This window comes from Pyrenophora tritici-repentis, chromosome 1, assembly GCF_003171515.1.
Source record: "Pyrenophora tritici-repentis strain M4 chromosome 1, whole genome shotgun sequence".
In the NCBI taxonomy this organism is placed as follows: Eukaryota; Fungi; Ascomycota; class Dothideomycetes; order Pleosporales; family Pleosporaceae; genus Pyrenophora; species Pyrenophora tritici-repentis.
In genome coordinates this window covers 4,770,517-4,787,415 of record NC_089390.1, presented here as the reverse complement: position 1 = coordinate 4,787,415, position 16,899 = coordinate 4,770,517, and the positions used below count along the sequence as shown (strand labels likewise).

Genomic DNA, 16,899 nt, shown 5'->3' with positions numbered 1-16,899 from the left:
CCATTTTGTCACGAAATTCAAAGGAGGTTAGTAACACAAAGATTAAGAGTAAAAATCTGGGTATTTGATATTGACAATGCGCGCAACGAGAAGCACAATCCCCCCATTAACTTTAAGAAAACGGTTGTTTACTACCACGCGTCGTAAAAGACAGCGTCAGCCAGCCAAAGAAAGGCCCGTCCCACCCGGCGTTTCACCATATACACACACATTCAAATGTACAGCCAATAAAAATCCTCGTCCACACCGTCGTTCGAGAAGGAAGCTTTTCATGGCCTTCCTCTCGTCCAGTCTATATTTCCTAGCTTCATCTTCATCCCTGCTCTTCTCGTGTCCAGAAATACCGCGTTACCGACTCGTTTCGTATTCTCACCGTGGCGTGCGCAACTTGCTTTGCATCTTACGCGTTGATGTTGTGAAGCAAAGAAAAAAGGGGGACAAGGGAATCCCGCCGCAAACAACGCCAATCTCGCACCTTGACCGTCTTTGGTGGAGATATGCAAAATTTGCGCAGTGATGAAGAAGGCAACGGGCCCAAACCGTTGCAAATTTGGTGGGCATAGAAGAGCAACGCCACAACGCTACGCCCAAAAGTGGATTTCGATCGAAAGAAATTTGACCAAGGGAACTCGTGGAGCGTGACAGGCAGTCGGGCGACAGAGGGTATTCAAGTGTTGCTGATGATGACTCTGGCACCCTCCTTGCCCAACACGCCCCTCTCTTTGGCCTTGGGACTCCTGTCCCGGCCCTTTTTGCGACTGAGGAATCCGAGCATACCAGATGGTTTTTCAACTTGAGCATTCTGTACGAGCGCGGAGCTCTGGTTAGCCATTTCGGTCCAAGAACCAGTCTCATTGAGAACTACCTGTACGCCGCCGCCCATGCTAGTACTACGTTGTGATCCTCGCTGTCGCTGGTTCATGGGGCGGGAAAATGAAGGTGTCGGAACTTCGGTGCCGTCAGTGGGGAAGTAGTCGACATGCTCGCCACGTTGTGATGTAGGCGAGGCGGTGTGTGGGGCCTGGTTTGAAGCCTGGTTAAGGGCAGAAGTGGGAAGAGGAGGACTGCCGTTGGGCGATTGCGTCGATCGTGCGGTGGTAGTGGACCGAGTGGGATGGAGTTCGCCATCCTGAGACTTTGTATTTGCTAGAGGACGTCCCCACGGATCTACTTGCGAAGTGGCGGATGCCGAAGTGTTGTCAGGCTGGCTTTGATTGCTCGCTCTCGAGCCAGCAGTCGAGTCTTGAGGGTCTATTACTGCAACAGCGGCCGGCGTCCGTTGATCGCCAGCTGTAGTATAATTGAAAGGCTCGAAAAGGGTCTCGATCATTCTGTGCAACTCCTCGGCCCGTATCTCCTGCTCGGTTGCATCGTCCTTGAGAGCCTCCCTTGGCTTTTGCCTGCGCGCTCGCGCTTCGAGCGGCGCCTCTTCCAACAGCAGCTCCTCGAGATCGTACGTGGCATCGAAGTTGGTCTTGTCGCTCGACGGTACGAAGATGGGCGGGATCTCTTTGCGTTCAAGCGCGACAAAATCGATGGGGCGGAAGAAAGGGTTGTCGATGAATGACTCGAATCCAATAGCTCCTATGCGCTTCTTGCGGTTCTTTTCGAGTAGCGAGCTTATGGCGTGCAAGCAAGGCATGCTCACAGGCGGACTGGTGACGGGGTAGGTCGGCTCTCCCTTGAGAATCTTGGCGGCGAGCGAGTCGTGGCTACTGGCTTCAAAGGGTCGCTTATTGTATATGCACTCATAGAAGAGCACGCCGAGCGACCACCAGTCGACTTCGCACGAATATCCCTTTCCTTCGTATACTTCGGGCGCGAGATAGGCGAGGGTGCCGGACTTGCTTGTCAAGGGCTTGTGCGGGACAAAGTCCGAGGCGACGTTCTGGGGGTGAAATTAGTGGATTGAAGGGGAAGGGACTGCATGCAATTGAACTTACGAAATCCGCCAGGTGGACGTGTCCCTCGGAGTCTAACAGCACATTATCGGGCTTGATATCCCTGTGTACAATGCCTTGCTGGTGAATGTAGCGCACGGCGCAACCTAACTGGGCAATCCAGAAGCGCACCGCCTCCTCTGTGAAAGTCTTCCGCGAGATGTGGAAACGCAGGTCACCGCCGTTCATCAGGTCAACCACGATATATCTGCCCTTGTCAGCGGAGGGTCCTTGGCAGGCGCGGCCGGGTTTGTTGCATACAGGTACTCAATGTCCTGGAAGCTATACCGCAGATTGCACAGGAAAGGATGGTTGAGGTGCTCGAGCATGCGGCGCTCTCGAATGATGTTGCGTACGCTTTCCGACCGTACCACTGTGGCACAACGTCAGCACCAGACCCTGCTAGCGGGCTCCCATGCCGGGCGTAGACATGCATACCTTCATCTTTCCGTATATACTTGAGCGCAAACGTGAGGCCCGTATCTTTCCGCTCGACGATGCGCACCTTTCCGAAAGCGCCCTTGCCCACGACGCGCAGCAGGCGGAAGTGGTTGAGGTTCACTGTTTGTCCGTGTCAGTCGAAATCGTGGGTGGGGCTCAATGAGCACAGGGAAAGGGAATAGGCACCTTGGTCGGTGAAGACGACGGGCTTGCCGCTATTCTGACCCATGGCGGGCTACAATGGCAGGCGGGCCTATGGGTTGGGAATCGACGTCTCTTAATGCATCAGGTGTCTGGATCGGGGTGGGCAGCTCGGGCGGCCTGGGGGTGGTGGTGGTGGTGGTGGTGAGGGAGCGTAGGGAGCGTCGTTCACAGGGCTTGGGGGTGTCGAGACGTTGGGGCGGGGATTATTAAGGCGGTTCACAGCAACAGCAGCTGAGATGCTTGGGGCAGGAACGAACAAGAAGTTGAAAGGAGGCCCTAAGACTGAAGACGCACGTTTCGCAGGCGTGGCGCCCAAGTCAGATTAGCTTCGCAGACGTCGGCAGGACTAGTGGCTAACGACATGGATGGGTTACACGTTTTGAGTCGCATCCTTGCACACGAATCGTCGTGAAAGCAGGACGCCTCCGTCAGGGCAAGCGCGGCAGGGAGCCAGCTAGGCTTCTTAGTCATAGTCAGCCACATAGACGCCCTACACCTCACAGTTACGATAACGATATCCTCTCCTCTCCGCTGCAACTCTGTGTAGGCTGTACGCTGCACTTGACACAAATTCCATGTGGCCGTGCCGTGCTGTTGATTACTGTCGACTACATGTACCGCGCTGACGGTGAGCGAGTACGAGACATGGTAAGCGGCCACGGCCAGTGCCTACCCAGATTCGACATGATCAGCAGTGAATGTCCCACCCCCTGGCACGTCACGGGACTTGCGCACTCTATGTGAGGTCAAATTGCCCTCCGGCATGCGCGAGACGTTGTCTTCGCTTCCCGTCTGATCTGCATGTGCTGAAACTATATCTTCGCCCATGCTCATGGCGCCGTGCATGGCAATGCATTCGGCTAGCGTGATATTCGCCATGATTACCCTCCGCAACCACCACACAGACGCTTGCTGCTGCTTGTTGTCTCGGCCTTTGCCAGACCACAGGCGTCTGGTGGACAAGATAGTGATTGGCTCCATGACGGCCTTTCTTGTTCGGACCCGCTTTCTTCTACGTACTACCAACAACAACGTAGAACCGTGCGACATACGGCGTCTTCATACCGACGTCGGACTGAGTCCATATGCGGGTACCTAAGCCGGCTGCAGCCTACGTCAAACAAAGGTTGTTTTCGGCCCGGAGCTGCTCCTCGTCGTATTTCTCGCCCACGCGAACACGTCCAAGCCCGACGACACTGACAGCACGTGATGCGCGGTAGGTTCAAAGCCGGGAACCACCACCCCGCCGACCCCCCAGCGATCTAGATGGCCCGGAACCACATGTTGCCCGCCCATCCATCTCATGACGCGTATTTGTTATCGGCAGAGCTACCTAGGTACCGCGGAACTTTCAAGCTCCAACCAGCCCAAGCCAAGCACCTTGGCTGCCACCTTCCGCGCGCCTTACACACTTCTCCACAAGCGCCCACAAGCACCCTGTCGCTGGCCCCCACCTCCTCATCAGCATACACAAGCTCTTTTAGTATCCATAAATGTAGCCAAGAACACTGTTTGTAGACTTCACTTGGTCGATTATACAGCTATGCCAGGGCAATAACCATCTGGCTAGCATCATATGCTAACTATCATGAGGGCCTGCCCCTTCTCTTTACTTCTCTTCACACCCCCACATGATTGCACTGCAGCTTGGCACATGTTGTCTTTTCCGGCCACGCTTCTGCCTCCCTGACTTACTCCTCGGCTCACACTACAATTATCTGTCATTGCGTACACCTTCTAGAATACTTCCTTTTCTGCCCGGCCGCAGCTCTGTGCCACATGAGCACGCGACACTACTGCGTGTCTCATGCAGCCATTGCTCGTTCCTTCAGCCTCATCCATCCTCACCCTCTCGTTGACCTGCGCTTCCCTAGCGTCGTCCCTCATCAAAGCTTGACATCGCTAACACTTGCAGTTTGTCTGCTGAAGCCACACAACCCTTTCCCACTCCTTTGATGCTCAGCTGCGGTACAGCAGGCCCTGACGCATGCCTTATGCGCTGTCATCCAATCCTTGATCAGCACATTCCCGCCAAGTCCATGCTGTCTCCGGGTCTTTGTTGTTGGCGTCATGCCCACGAGACGCGGCCCAATGTCTCTCCAGCAGAGCGGTGCCGGACGGCTAACCATCGCTACCGTCCAGTCCCTTGGGTTTCAGCCTTACAGACGTGCGTAGGGTCTAAGCGTTTCCGTGCGAGCAGTCATAACAACATCTCATGCACCACACCCTTTCGAAATCCCCTTGGTTTAGTATGGGATTTCATCAATCTGCAACAGTCTGCAACAGGCTGGTAATGACCGTTCAAGCTGAACCCCTTATCCTCCATTGGCTGGAAATAGGACCTTGCATGCAGCTTGCCTTGCAGCCTCACCACGAGACTAACACCACCAGCTTCTCTCTGGATGCTAGTTAGGCGACCTGCTCAACTTGAAGTGTCTTGCCTAAGTGATCAACCGAGCCTCTCACTGATGCACTGGAGTTTGCTTACAATTGGGCGTGTCGCGTCTACGTATATTGGCATGCATCTCATCATATGCGCAGATACGCCACATCCTACATCCAGATACAGTGGCGCCGGAAGACATTTGCCGGAGAACTTTCACGTCCCCATCGAATACAACTACCATGGCATAATCTGACGAGGGTATCTTCGTCTCGTATATTACCATGTAGAGAAGGAGATGGCGGCCGAATCGAGCAATCGCCGATACCGTATACGGTAGCATGAAGACCTGGTTGTAATTCCAACATCGCTTAGATGCACCACCCCAACTTCGTGCATGCAAGCCATAAAAATCCCAGCAACCTGAGTTCGCGGCGAGCGGGTTTCTAGCTTGTGCTACGATAGCCTGGCGAGAAGGTTTCACGCTGATCTCTGCACGACAGTCTGAAATATCGGTAGCGGTGTGTCGTTGTAGATTCTGGAACCCGGGCTGGCGTCCACATGGCCAGGGTTTCAGCGAGTACAGCAGTCGCGGGTCAGATAGACCACGTGGAGAGACCCGTGTCACATTGACCCGGTCATGGTGGTACAGTACGGGAATATACATCCGGCAAGCATAGAGCTGACTGGGTTTCGCTTCGCGCCCACGAACAAGCAAAGCAAGAAGGCCCAAAGCAGGAGCTCCCTACAAACCCGATGAAAGCGCTAATGGGCTGGCCTCATCCATTCACGCCTCAATTTCCTATGCGAAGGGTGGAATCCATGTCGACATATGCGGTGCGACCCGAAGCTCGTATTCTCTGACAAACCAAAGAGGAAAGAGCATCGCGATGAACGTTCGCAAAGCGAGTGAGCCAAGTCGACTCAGCCATGGCACGGCCGTGGGTTTGATTGACTTTCCGGTCTGTCCAATGTTGGAGACTGGTAGGCGGTATATGCCGGTGCCAATCTGCATTCTAGGTATATCCCATAGGCCTACAGAACCAGGTTGATCTGTATCAAAGGCAATGGATGCGTGCCAGACAGTCACAGCGCCAGTTTCTTATCGCGAAACTCCAGTGGTTGCTTTTGCTGGACACTGGCAAATCCAAGGCGGAGAAACGGACGAAAAGCAAACAGAAGGCTGTTAGCGATGCCCAAAACGAGATGCCGATAAGCTCCCGATGTCCGATCTCTTTGATCAGATCGTGTCAACTTCTATTGCGACAGCGATCGAAGCTACCCTAGCCCTCATTATGGTAAGCGATATAATGCTTGTTCGAACCTTCATCCTTTGAGAATGGTTATGCTTGATATCAGCCACTTGTCTGAACTTCGTAAGCCGGATGGACATTCTACTTTTGCAATAGGCGGCTTTCCCTATGGGACTTCCCTGTACGGGCGCATTTGGGCAATAGCTCTTCGCATACATATCTCCATTTGCTCGTTATATGTCTTTTGGGTAATATTGCCACATGAATCGTACAAGTAAAGCACCCATGGGCTTGGCTTATAGAAGACGTGATATTGCGTGTGACAAGATAATAAGCTACAAGCGTTATAGCCATCTGACGATTGTCAAAGACGCGTCAATACCTAACTACATAGGCAGACCTAGCCTACATGGGACTCATGGCGATCAGGCGTACGTACGGCTGTGGGGGTCTTAGCCTACCGTCGGGGTAACCATACATTTGCAGCATGTAGGTATCAGGTGATACTCATCACTATTCACACTTCCAAGTGAAAAAAGGTTCCAAGTTCACAGAGTGAAAGTCTGGGGTCACTCGGTTCGGTGGGGACGCTAAGTCCGAGCTTCTACCCGTACGTCGCTACCTCTTCGAATACAAGGAGAAGACACGCAATGCACTCGCGCAAAGATTCTAGCTCCGAGCGCCATGAACGGGGCAGACGTACGGACAAACGGCGATTCACGTATAAGTGAACAGTTACCAACGCCAACGCTGTCACCAGAACCGGACGACGTGGCATTACCGAATGTTCGCCGCGACAATGACGCGAAAGGCGACGAGCCTCTACAGAACGTAACAAACGGTGCCAATGGCATTGCCAGCTCTACCTCGACGAGTAGAAGGCCTAGTGCCCATGAGGAGGCCATAATGTCCGACACCAACGAGAAAATTAGGCCCATTAAGCGGCCTGGGGATGGTCCGAGGAGGAGCAGCGTGTCAGAACATGAGAAGATGCTCAAGCTCAGTCCCCGCCAGGTCCAGGAGTTGACGAGCGAACCTGCGAGTATACCTGTACGGGCAGCGACACCAATCCTCGAAGACGAGCTTGAGGATGTGACACCGTTGGTGACCGAGGGCCAGGGCAGCAGCAAGCTTCTGGGCGTGGTGCTGGAACGACCGGTGGAGTTGCGGGATTCGAATAAGGATAGGGTATCACGAGTCGGAGAGGGGTCACGGGAGAAGGAAGTTGTTCTGATCAAGACGTCTGCAACCGAGTTGCGCAGTAGCCGGCCAGCTCTCTCGTCACGATCAATTACCACACCCTCGCTCGTGCGGAGAACGACGTCAAGATCGCGATCGCGGAACCCTAGCCAGGTCCGGGAAACAGATGATAGGAGGCAGGGCAGACATGTTCCTGCGCCTCTGAGTTTCGACCATAAGGATGGGGCTTCAAAGGCTCAGGAAAAGCACAAGGAGATACGCGAGGTGCGGCATGCCGTTTCGCCCACGGCTATTGCCCTTCCACTTCCCCCAATGTCAATGCCTACCTTTCTGTCTCTTGAGCTTTCTGCGAACCGTCCCTCTCCCTTATACATCTACCGTCCCGCTACTACCGAGTTTCCATACGAGTCATCCGAGATCAAGTATGAGCGTTTACTCAACTTTTTGAGGATACCGCTCATGATTGAAGGCATATTAGGCTTTGGTGCGCTGGCTTGTCTCGATGCCTGGATGCATGTTTTAACAATCCTGCCCCTGCGCTTTTTGCTCGCTGTCGCTATCCTAGTCAAGTGGTGGGGTTCAGTAATTGTAAAAGAGTTTCGTGATCTTTGGGCTTTTGTTTACAATGGGTTACCGCGCCTTTGGCAACGGAGAAAGCATACAGACGGTCCTACACCTCTGCCCACGCCAACCGAAGAAGAGGCTCCATCCATGTCACGGAAGCACTCTACGTCAAGTGTGCCATCGGCCAACACGACAGCCAGACAAAATTCTCAAACGTCAACGACTTTCAAATTCCCGGACTTGAAAGAGCTAAAGGCACGGCGGCCCCGGAACTCCCGATTTCGCCATCGCCGTACCAAATCAACACCATCTACGCTACTGCCAAGCCACAAGGCAGACATACTCAAAGGTTTGCTGGTTATTGCAAGCTGTTTCGTCTTGATGAGGTTCGATGCAAGTCGCATGTATCACGGCATTCGTGGTCAGTCAGCGATCAAGCTCTACGTCATCTACAATGTTTTGGAGGTCTGCGATCGCCTGCTGTCGGCTGTTGGTCAGGATGTTCTCGAATGTCTCTTCTCTCGCGAGACACTCGATCGCAATCCTGATGGCAGAAGCAAGGTGCTTCGGCCGCTCGGCATGTTTGTACTTGCTCTTGTCTACACCGTAGCCCACGCTACTGCACTCTTCTACCAGGTCATCACGCTCAACGTCGCAGTCAACTCTTATTCGAACGCGCTACTAACGCTGCTCATGTCCAATCAGTTCGTTGAAATCAAAGGCACAGTGTTTAAGAAATTCGAAAAAGAGAATCTCTTCCAGATTACTTGCGCAGATGTTGTGGAACGCTTCCAGCTCTGGCTTATGCTCCTCATCATCGCTATGCGCAACGTAGTCGAAGTTGGCGGCCTAAGTATCCAGAGCAGCGATACATCTTGGACAGCCATGTTCACTGGGTCTGCCAACGCCTCCTCTGGGACTGCTTTCAAGGCCTCAAGCATCATACCCATGAGCTTCACCATTTTTCCAAAGTACATCGCTCAGGTTCTCAACCCGTTTCTGCTGGTGTTGGGCAGCGAAATGTTTGTAGACTGGCTGAAGCATGCATATATCACCAAGTTCAACCAGTATAAGCCAGAAGTATACAGCAAGTTCTTTGACGTACTGGCGAAGGACTACTATTCTAATGTAAGCCATCGAACTCACCTGGCATGATTGCACTAACATGCCATAGGCATTTGCGGATGCAGACTTGACGCGACGCCTAGGGTTGCCTGTCATACCACTATCTTGTCTCTTCATCCGTGCTGCCATCCAGACCTATCACATGTTCATCGCTATGCATATGCCACCTCCACTACACGCCACATCTACCTCCCTGACCTCAGACCCTACGTCGTCTCCAGTCACAACTGCCGCCTTGGCACACATTGACCATGTCTTTCGCCGCGCACTAGGCCGCTCCTCTTTTGGCGCCGGAATTCCTTCACAAGTCTGGTACAACCCTCTCTCCTACAACTTTGATGATCTCATCGCCGGCTCAACAATGCTCATTGTATTTCTCATCATCTACCTCATGTTCCTTGCTTTCAAGCTCGTCCTTGGCATGCTCCTCCTATCCGTCAGTCGTAAACGATATCATGGTATGCAGGAGCGTGAGAAGCTCAATGTGGAGACTGGAGGAAAACGGATTGGAGGTTGGGGTGTTGTGGACGTGGATGAGGAGAAGAGGAAGGTGATATACGATGATGATCCCGAATCTTTGAAGAGACTGAGGGAGCGAGATGAAAAGGGAAGAAAGAAAGAGGAACACGAAAGGGAGAGGGGGACGAGCTTTGGACATGTTAGTCGCTATGCTATGGTCGCCAAGAGAATATGGTGATGAGGGCATTTGCATGTTGCTAATCTATCAATTGAACTATCCAAGTAGCCACCAAATAGATTATCTTACTTGATTTACGGGAGTTTCATGCTTTGGTTGTCGGATATCTCACAAAAGCAACATGGGTGTGGTCATTGCCGACCCCCATTCTCTCCAACTCTGCCTCTTCGACGAATCGGCTCAAGTTTCTGATGGTGTGACAGCCTTGTTCTTCGAATCCAAGTCGTTTATACAAGTGTGCGGCACTATTATCACTGGCAGTATCCAGGTATACCAAGACTTGCTGCTTATCGGCCTGGGAAAGGACACGCTCTATCAGTTGCGCGGCCAGGCCCTGCCCTCGATGGTCTGGGTGTGTGGCGATATTCTCGAGCAAGAAATGTTTTCGCTCGCAGAGCACACGCTCCCTCAGGCTCCGAAGTCCAACGGTGAATGCCATAATCAGGGGGTTGTTACAATATTCAGGCAATGAGTTGTAGTACACCTCATCTTCAAACTCCTGCCGCTCTTCCCTCTGCCTCGCCGACTCCACCATAGCTGCGTCAGACACATCAGAGGGCACAGTCCATTGCGCCACCGATTCAACTTGTTGAGTTCCACGCCTACGCGCCACATGGAATAGCATACTTGCATCCGTTATCTGCTGGGCGATGCGAGGTGTGATTGCAGCAGCTAGTGTGTGTGGATCCGTACTTCCAAACTGGAGCTGAGAGAAGGGCGATTTCCACGACAGTGCCAAGATGGCGGCTATTGCAACAGCATCTGAAGGCAACGCGTTGGAGAGAATATGGGTGGATGACATTTGGTAGCACTGGTGATGTGGTGGTGCTGGTGATACAAGTGCAGCAGTGATTGCGAGATGCTCACTACCATGCCAAGGCGCTAGTTACATTGCTTTGCAGGCAGCGAGTCGGCCTTCAGCGGCACGCAGCACTCATGTAGGTTGGAAAGCACTCTCTACAAACCCGGTGTCAACTGCGGACAACGCCCTGCGGTACTTGATGATGCTAGTACTATGGATATGTGCCCAAAGCCCGGGGGCTAACGCGGCGGGCAGTACCTGAGCACGGACCCACACGATTGCCGAGCAGCGTTCACCAGCCAGCGGCAGCGGCATGCAAGTAATCGCTTCCTTGGATCTTCTCTTGGGGGCCTTTCGTCTCTGGCACCCAACTGTGATAGGAACGTGACCACGACCACCAACTCGTTAAGAAGCGTGCATCAGCATGTATCATCGGTGGCATGACTGCTGATCTCTCTTTCTCCTCTTACTATTTGATCATCGTATTCCCAGTTATAAATGGAATCGTGGTGTTTTGTGCGTCAGCGAGAGGACAAAGAAGGCCCGTCTCAACGAACGAGATCCGGCGTGGGGAGGACGTGATTCTGGAGTTTGAACGAGCAAGTGGGTCGCGGCACGTTGTGGTGTCGCTATTTATATCGCATTCTTGTGGAGTTTTGCACATGGCCGGCTCTAGCACCCCAATCCTACGAGGGTGATCAGACACCGGACAAGACAAACTGAAGACAAGCGGGCGGAGACATGTCGGCGAGTCTGGAGCCAGCGCTGTGATTGATATTGCAGATGGAGAGTGTTCTGTGTGCGTCGTAGTGTAAGTGGTCTGAGGCCTTGGGCCCATGTTCTTTACTTAGCCGCCGGCCTCTGCTCGCCGGGTAGGGATGCTGCAGCGGGACCATGTCGCCTTTTGCATGAGGCGGTGCCCATTCGCTGGACAAGCAACAGACCAGGCTCGCCTCAAGGCCAAACCTCCATGACTGATACTGCTTCGGGCCTAGACGCATTACTTGCCCAGGCCTGCTCTCAAACCGTCGTGGCCGACATGATCGACCCCGTTTGCCAGGCGTCGAATTGGCCAGCTGGGTGTCAGTCCATCACTGTTTCCGTCCGTCTTCACACTACACCGACACACAGCATGACCACGCATCCTTGCGCGCGCCGGCCTCTGCATTCTTGTGTAAGGTGACAACCACCTAGTGGTGCAGCACCCAACGCCGCCCCATATTCGACCCGTTGCAGGATTCGCCCGTACCACTGGCTGGAGCCGCTGAGGGCTTCGGCGCGGCACATCACGCTTGCTCTAACTATACTCGTAGCATAGTCTAGGTAGTAGACCAAGAGGGTTAATACTAGCCATGGCTTCAGAGCATGCCTACAATCCGGCGCCGCCGTCTCCCAGATTGCCTCCACCACCTCCTTCACCGCATCCCTCCCATCTACAGGCTCCGCAGATATCTCCCAGGCGCTTCGCTGTCCAACCTCCCCTCTTGAACACGACCCTCGCGCCGCCCCCACCGTCCGGGCACGCGTATTTGCATGGCTCGCAAAATACTCCTGCGACTGCCTCATCTTTAAGTCTGCCCTTTTCGCCATCGCGCACCCCCTCGACGTATGCGCCTTCTCCAGCCGTCGCCGCTTCTCCCATGGCTATGAGGGGCTCGGGTCCGACCGTACCATACAATCCGCAGCAATGGACGCGGGGTGGGAATACCAGTGGCCAGCATATCCAGCACAGCCAGACGTCGGTGCCGACGAGGCTTCAGGATGTCACAGGCATGGAAGGTATATATTGCTCTTCCCTTGCTTCCGAAACCCACATCGAATTCAGTAGATCCATTGAGTCTTCTATTTCTGTATAGCGTGGAATGTGTAGACCTGTCCTTGCATAGTGTACCTGTCAGCCTCGCATATGTTTCGACCATATATTTGACGTATAGCAATATGTGATGCTAACTGTACCAGCGTCGATGCCCTCCCCTCCACCTCCATATTCGCCTGGTCAAAATCCAAACTTGTCACAGTCTCTGAGTACCAGCACTACCTCATCCCCTCAAATGTCTGCCGGCGCGTTTCCTCATCCTCCCCCGCCCCCACCACCGAGCAGCAACCCATCATCCGCGCGACCAATCTCGGGGTACCATAGCCGGCCGGGCTCTATGGTCATACCGTCGAGTGCAACGAGTATGACGTCGAATCCACAGTTTCCGCCTCCACCACCCAGAAATGGAACAGGTCGATCGGTCTCGCGTGACAAGCTGGCTTCGAAATTCAGTCTGTCGTCGTTCAGGAACCGGAATAGTGATCATAGTCCTGGCCCAAGCAACATCGACTCGCTCCACATCAGCACTTCAGATGCGATCCAGAGAGCCCCAGCTTCACCTGGGTTGGTCGCACAGCGGGCCACTTCCAAGTATGCATTGGATCCGAGGTTATCAAGCACGTCAAGACTAATGTAATTGTAGTTACATAGCGAACACCTTTGTTGAGCGGCGTTACAGTCCTGAGACACAGTCGCCCATAAGGCCTCCTACCTCTCGAAGGGCAGCATCTGCTGGCGTACCAGGCTACGAGACACGAACACCCATTGATGAGTCGCCTATCGTCCCATCAGGAAGCTGGAGTCGCAATGTGCCGTTACCCCCACCTCCCCCCGGTCCTCCACCTAGTAGTTCAAGGTCGCAGAGTATGGGGCCTGGGACAGAGCCTACATCGAGCCGAGGACCTACGCTCCCTTCTGCACCACCTACAAGAAGACCGGGTCAAACAACGCTGACGCCCATTCCTCCGACACCCATGGGCTGGCAAGATGAGCCTACTAATGTGCGGTCAAAATCCCCGGCAGCCCATGGCCTACACATTGACACGAGCCCCCGTGCTGTTTGTCCAGGTGAGCAGCCTGGACCGGTATCAGAAAGTGGGAGCGTTTCCGTTTCATCAGGGCCAACTACCATCACTTCAATATCTGCATCCAGTAGTAATCTCCAGCGCACACCTCACAAACGTGACACAAGTACCCGGGGAATTCGAGAACGAAGAAGTGAGAGTCGGGCAGCTCGAGAGCACCGTACAGAGCCAAGCAATAACCCCTGGGCACAAGATCTAGATACAGAAGCAGCCAAACCAGCGAATCTTGATCTCGGAACGCCAGAAGGCGGATTGACGCGTCGCGGTGCTGTCACAAGAGGCACTCCAAGAAGCAGTGGTGCTCTTCGATCACCACGAAGCGGACATTTGTTTGACGATCCTGGGTCTTCAAACTCTACACCTCGAGTGGATACACCTTCAAGGGGCGCATTCATGGCTGTCCCAACACCACCTTTCTCGCCAGGTATGGAATATCTCAGTCGTTCAGCCCAGAAAGCTCCAGTCTCGCTCCCCTCCAAAGCGTTACCTACTCCACCACTTCGTATCTATGCCGATGAGAGGAACACAGACCTGACTCATCAATCAGGAGCTGTAAACGATGGTACTATTCACACGCCAAACGCCTCACATGTCGCAGTACAGGATTCGACGATAACCACACCGAGACAATCAGACGCTCATAATTTTGCCCGTGCCGCCATGGACCGACATCGAAGCTTCATTGAGAAAGAGATGGCGGCTGAAACAGATCAAGATAGACTGGAGTTGTTCGCGGAATTCATTGTTACCGAGTCAAGGCTTCGCCGCGACCGTTACTCTGGAGCCTTTGATGCAATGGCTGGAGATATCATGGATCTGACAAGGGATATGTGGCGCTCATACGGTAACTCCGGTCGCAGATCGGCTACACCAAATACTCAGGTCACCCCTGCGGGACGTGGTAACAGAAGATCTCAAGGCTCAGTCACAGGCGAATCTCCGGATACCCGTTTCTCCAACTCGATGCCGACTACTGCTGCTAGCCCTGCATCTTCTATTGGGAACTTCACGCCGCACACCGAACCAGCGTCTCCGTCCAGTGCATCCAGCCAAAAAGCCCGAGATGTCTCATGGACTAATAATTATCACCCATCACTTTCGCCCATTCCAAGCATGGCTATGAGTACCATTCCTGACGAACAAGACTCCAGAGGTCGATCGGCAAGCCGCTGGTGGGAAAGCGACGGTGGCTCTTCAGGCGTGGGTGGTGACAGAAGACTGGAGCGGAGTAAGAGAGAGTCCAAGTACATGAGTTTGCCGAAAGAGGCCCGCGAGAATCTACAGTGGGCAGGTATGGATCAGAACACTCCAATCCAACGAGGCGAGTCTAGTAGTCGACCAGCGTATGGACCCAACGATTACCCTCCCGAGAAAGTTGGTCTACATGAAGAGAGTCTACAGCTACCACAACAACAACCTTATGGGTACTATGCAAGGTCGACTACAACAACGCCTGACCCACACAAGCTGGATGTTTCGAGACTGGTCACGCTTCCGCCATCCTACCCTCGACATCATCCCGCAGTAAACAATAGTCATCCTGACTTGACTACAATACGGAGCAGCTTGCGCAGTCTTTCGGAACTGGATGAAGTCAAGAATACAAAGGCAAAGTTCAAGGCTAAGATCGAAGCAAGGAAAGAGCAGGAGAATGCTTCCTTATCCGATCGAAGGGCACAACTCCGGTACAATATCCAGGACAATCTGCGAAATGGTGTCATGTCATTTGCAGAGGCTGCGAAGGCAGAGGCAGATTTCGAGAATCGTGAGCATCAGAGAGCTCAAGACGTAGTTCAATGGATATTCGACAGCTTCCAGGCCGAGGTGGCCAATCCCCTGCACGCCATGTTCTGCGAGCGTATCACGAAGGCCACGGCATCGATGGAGCATCTCAAAGGGCGCCTGTCCAGTGAAGCGCAAGAGCCAAACCCTAACCAAACGCAGGAAGAAGGTGATGAGAAACCAGAACTCCTAGAGATGCTCACTTTGCTCAAATGGCTGTTTGAAGCACGGGAACAACTGCACAAGGAAATGTTTGAGCTGGAAGATGAGCGCAACGACCTCTACCGGGATATCATCGTTCTCCCCTATGTCCAAACCAACAACGATCAGAAGGTCAAGGAAGCCACCACATTCTTCCAGCGCGATGGACAAGACCGCAAGGTTGCTTTTGAGAAGGAAACACTCAAACGGTACGAGGACCTCATGAACGTCATTGAGCAGAACGTCACTCGCGGTGTCGAGGCTCAGTTATCTGCATTTTGGGATATTGCGCCTGGACTGCTGGAGATTGTGCAACAGGTTCCTCGGAATCTACAGGGCTTCGAAGTTCTGGTCCCACCGCAAGAGTATGAAGAAACACCGGCATACCATGACTACCCGTTGCAGTATCTCTACACACTTCTAGCGCATGCGGGTCGCTCTGCACATCAGTTTATTGAATCTCAGATCAATTTGCTGTGTCTGCTGCATGAGGTCAAGACCGGAGTCATGACGGCCGGCTCGCGACTGCTTGAGACACAGCGACTGATGGAGGGCGAGGATCTGGCAGGAGTGAACCAAGAGATGAAAGCCATTAGGGCAGACGAGGAACGACGACTCACGGATGATCTGAAGGAGAAGGTCGGCCTGGTGGAGAGCCAATGGAATGAAGCGCTTGGCCAGGGTTTGGAAGACTGCAAAACACGAGTAGAGAATCACCTCACCGAGCAAGGTGGCTGGGACGATACTTTGCGCGAGTAATGTTGTATATACGGAGCATTTGGAACATGATTCTTTTGGCAGATTTTAGCGTTCACGCGCGAGCACCGATACCCTTTTGCGAACTCTGTTTGGACGACTGTTGGTTTCTATCATGTTATTTGGTAGTTTGAATACAACAGGGATACGCCTTGAAGGCGTCGCGATTGTTCTTTCCACAAGCCCATCGTTCATCTGCCGGCATCGTGCATGTATGCTGTGTATCGTCTCACGAGATGCGCCTTAACCTAGACAGTCGTGGTGGAGAATTTCTTACCCCTCACTACATGAAAGCCTCTGTGTCTTTGTTCCTATTTCGTAAATATCACCTTTGATCCGCACATCCTTTATCTTGAAGCCACATGTACGGTCCGGCGCATTGGTACACGCCCGGGCCTGTTGTAAGGCGCTCGTATAATTTGCGAATCTGACATGTGATACACCCCGCCAGGGTCTATTTTGTGGCCGTTGCCGTAGCCGTTGCGCTTGTGTTCGCCTTCCCGAAACAGCGGCAAACAAGAAACATGGCACTGCCCAGGTGCCCTCTCCTTCCATGGTTCTGATGTCACTGCACTTTTTTTCTGCCCCTCCATTGCCATTGTCGGTCCCGCAGCAAGGCTCTTTCATTCACCGCCCTGGCTGCGCTGTCC

The 16,899-nt window shown here is 53.3% G+C and overlaps 5 protein-coding genes across 5 annotated transcripts; 3 read left to right on the top strand and 2 right to left on the bottom strand.

The window, feature by feature from the left end:
• Positions 1 to 667: 667 nt before the first annotated feature.
• PtrM4_018870 (SPS1, Serine-threonine protein kinase) lies at positions 668 to 2,610 on the bottom strand (the record flags this gene model as incomplete). Its single annotated transcript, XM_066103341.1, has 5 exons — positions 668 to 1,888; positions 1,944 to 2,148; positions 2,202 to 2,313; positions 2,379 to 2,501; positions 2,568 to 2,610. The coding sequence occupies 5 exons, from the start codon at positions 2,608 to 2,610 to the stop codon at positions 668 to 670; spliced, it is 1,704 nt and encodes a 567-aa protein (XP_065965543.1).
• A 4,295-nt stretch (positions 2,611 to 6,905) lies between these two features.
• On the top strand, positions 6,906 to 9,807 carry PtrM4_018860 (DUF747 domain containing protein; the record flags this gene model as incomplete). The annotated part of the gene is made up of 2 exons (XM_001931751.2): positions 6,906 to 9,113; positions 9,160 to 9,807. 2 exons carry the CDS (start codon positions 6,906 to 6,908, stop codon positions 9,805 to 9,807), a joined length of 2,856 nt encoding a protein of 951 aa, XP_001931786.2.
• Positions 9,808 to 9,928: 121 nt separating this feature from the next.
• On the top strand, positions 9,929 to 10,279 carry PtrM4_018850 (acetyltransferase; the record flags this gene model as incomplete). Its single annotated transcript, XM_066103340.1, has 1 exon — positions 9,929 to 10,279. One exon carries the CDS (start codon positions 9,929 to 9,931, stop codon positions 10,277 to 10,279), a length of 351 nt encoding a protein of 116 aa, XP_065965542.1.
• Positions 10,280 to 11,978: 1,699 nt separating this feature from the next.
• On the bottom strand, positions 11,979 to 12,251 carry PtrM4_018840 (uncharacterized protein; the record flags this gene model as incomplete). The annotated part of the gene is made up of 1 exon (XM_066103339.1): positions 11,979 to 12,251. The coding sequence occupies one exon, from the start codon at positions 12,249 to 12,251 to the stop codon at positions 11,979 to 11,981; it is 273 nt and encodes a 90-aa protein (XP_065965541.1).
• A 130-nt stretch (positions 12,252 to 12,381) lies between these two features.
• PtrM4_018830 (Atrophin-1 multi-domain protein) lies at positions 12,382 to 16,252 on the top strand (the record flags this gene model as incomplete). The annotated part of the gene is made up of 3 exons (XM_066103338.1): positions 12,382 to 12,388; positions 12,569 to 13,016; positions 13,069 to 16,252. The coding sequence occupies 3 exons, from the start codon at positions 12,382 to 12,384 to the stop codon at positions 16,250 to 16,252; spliced, it is 3,639 nt and encodes a 1,212-aa protein (XP_065965540.1).
• Between the last annotated feature and the right edge of the window lie 647 nt (positions 16,253 to 16,899).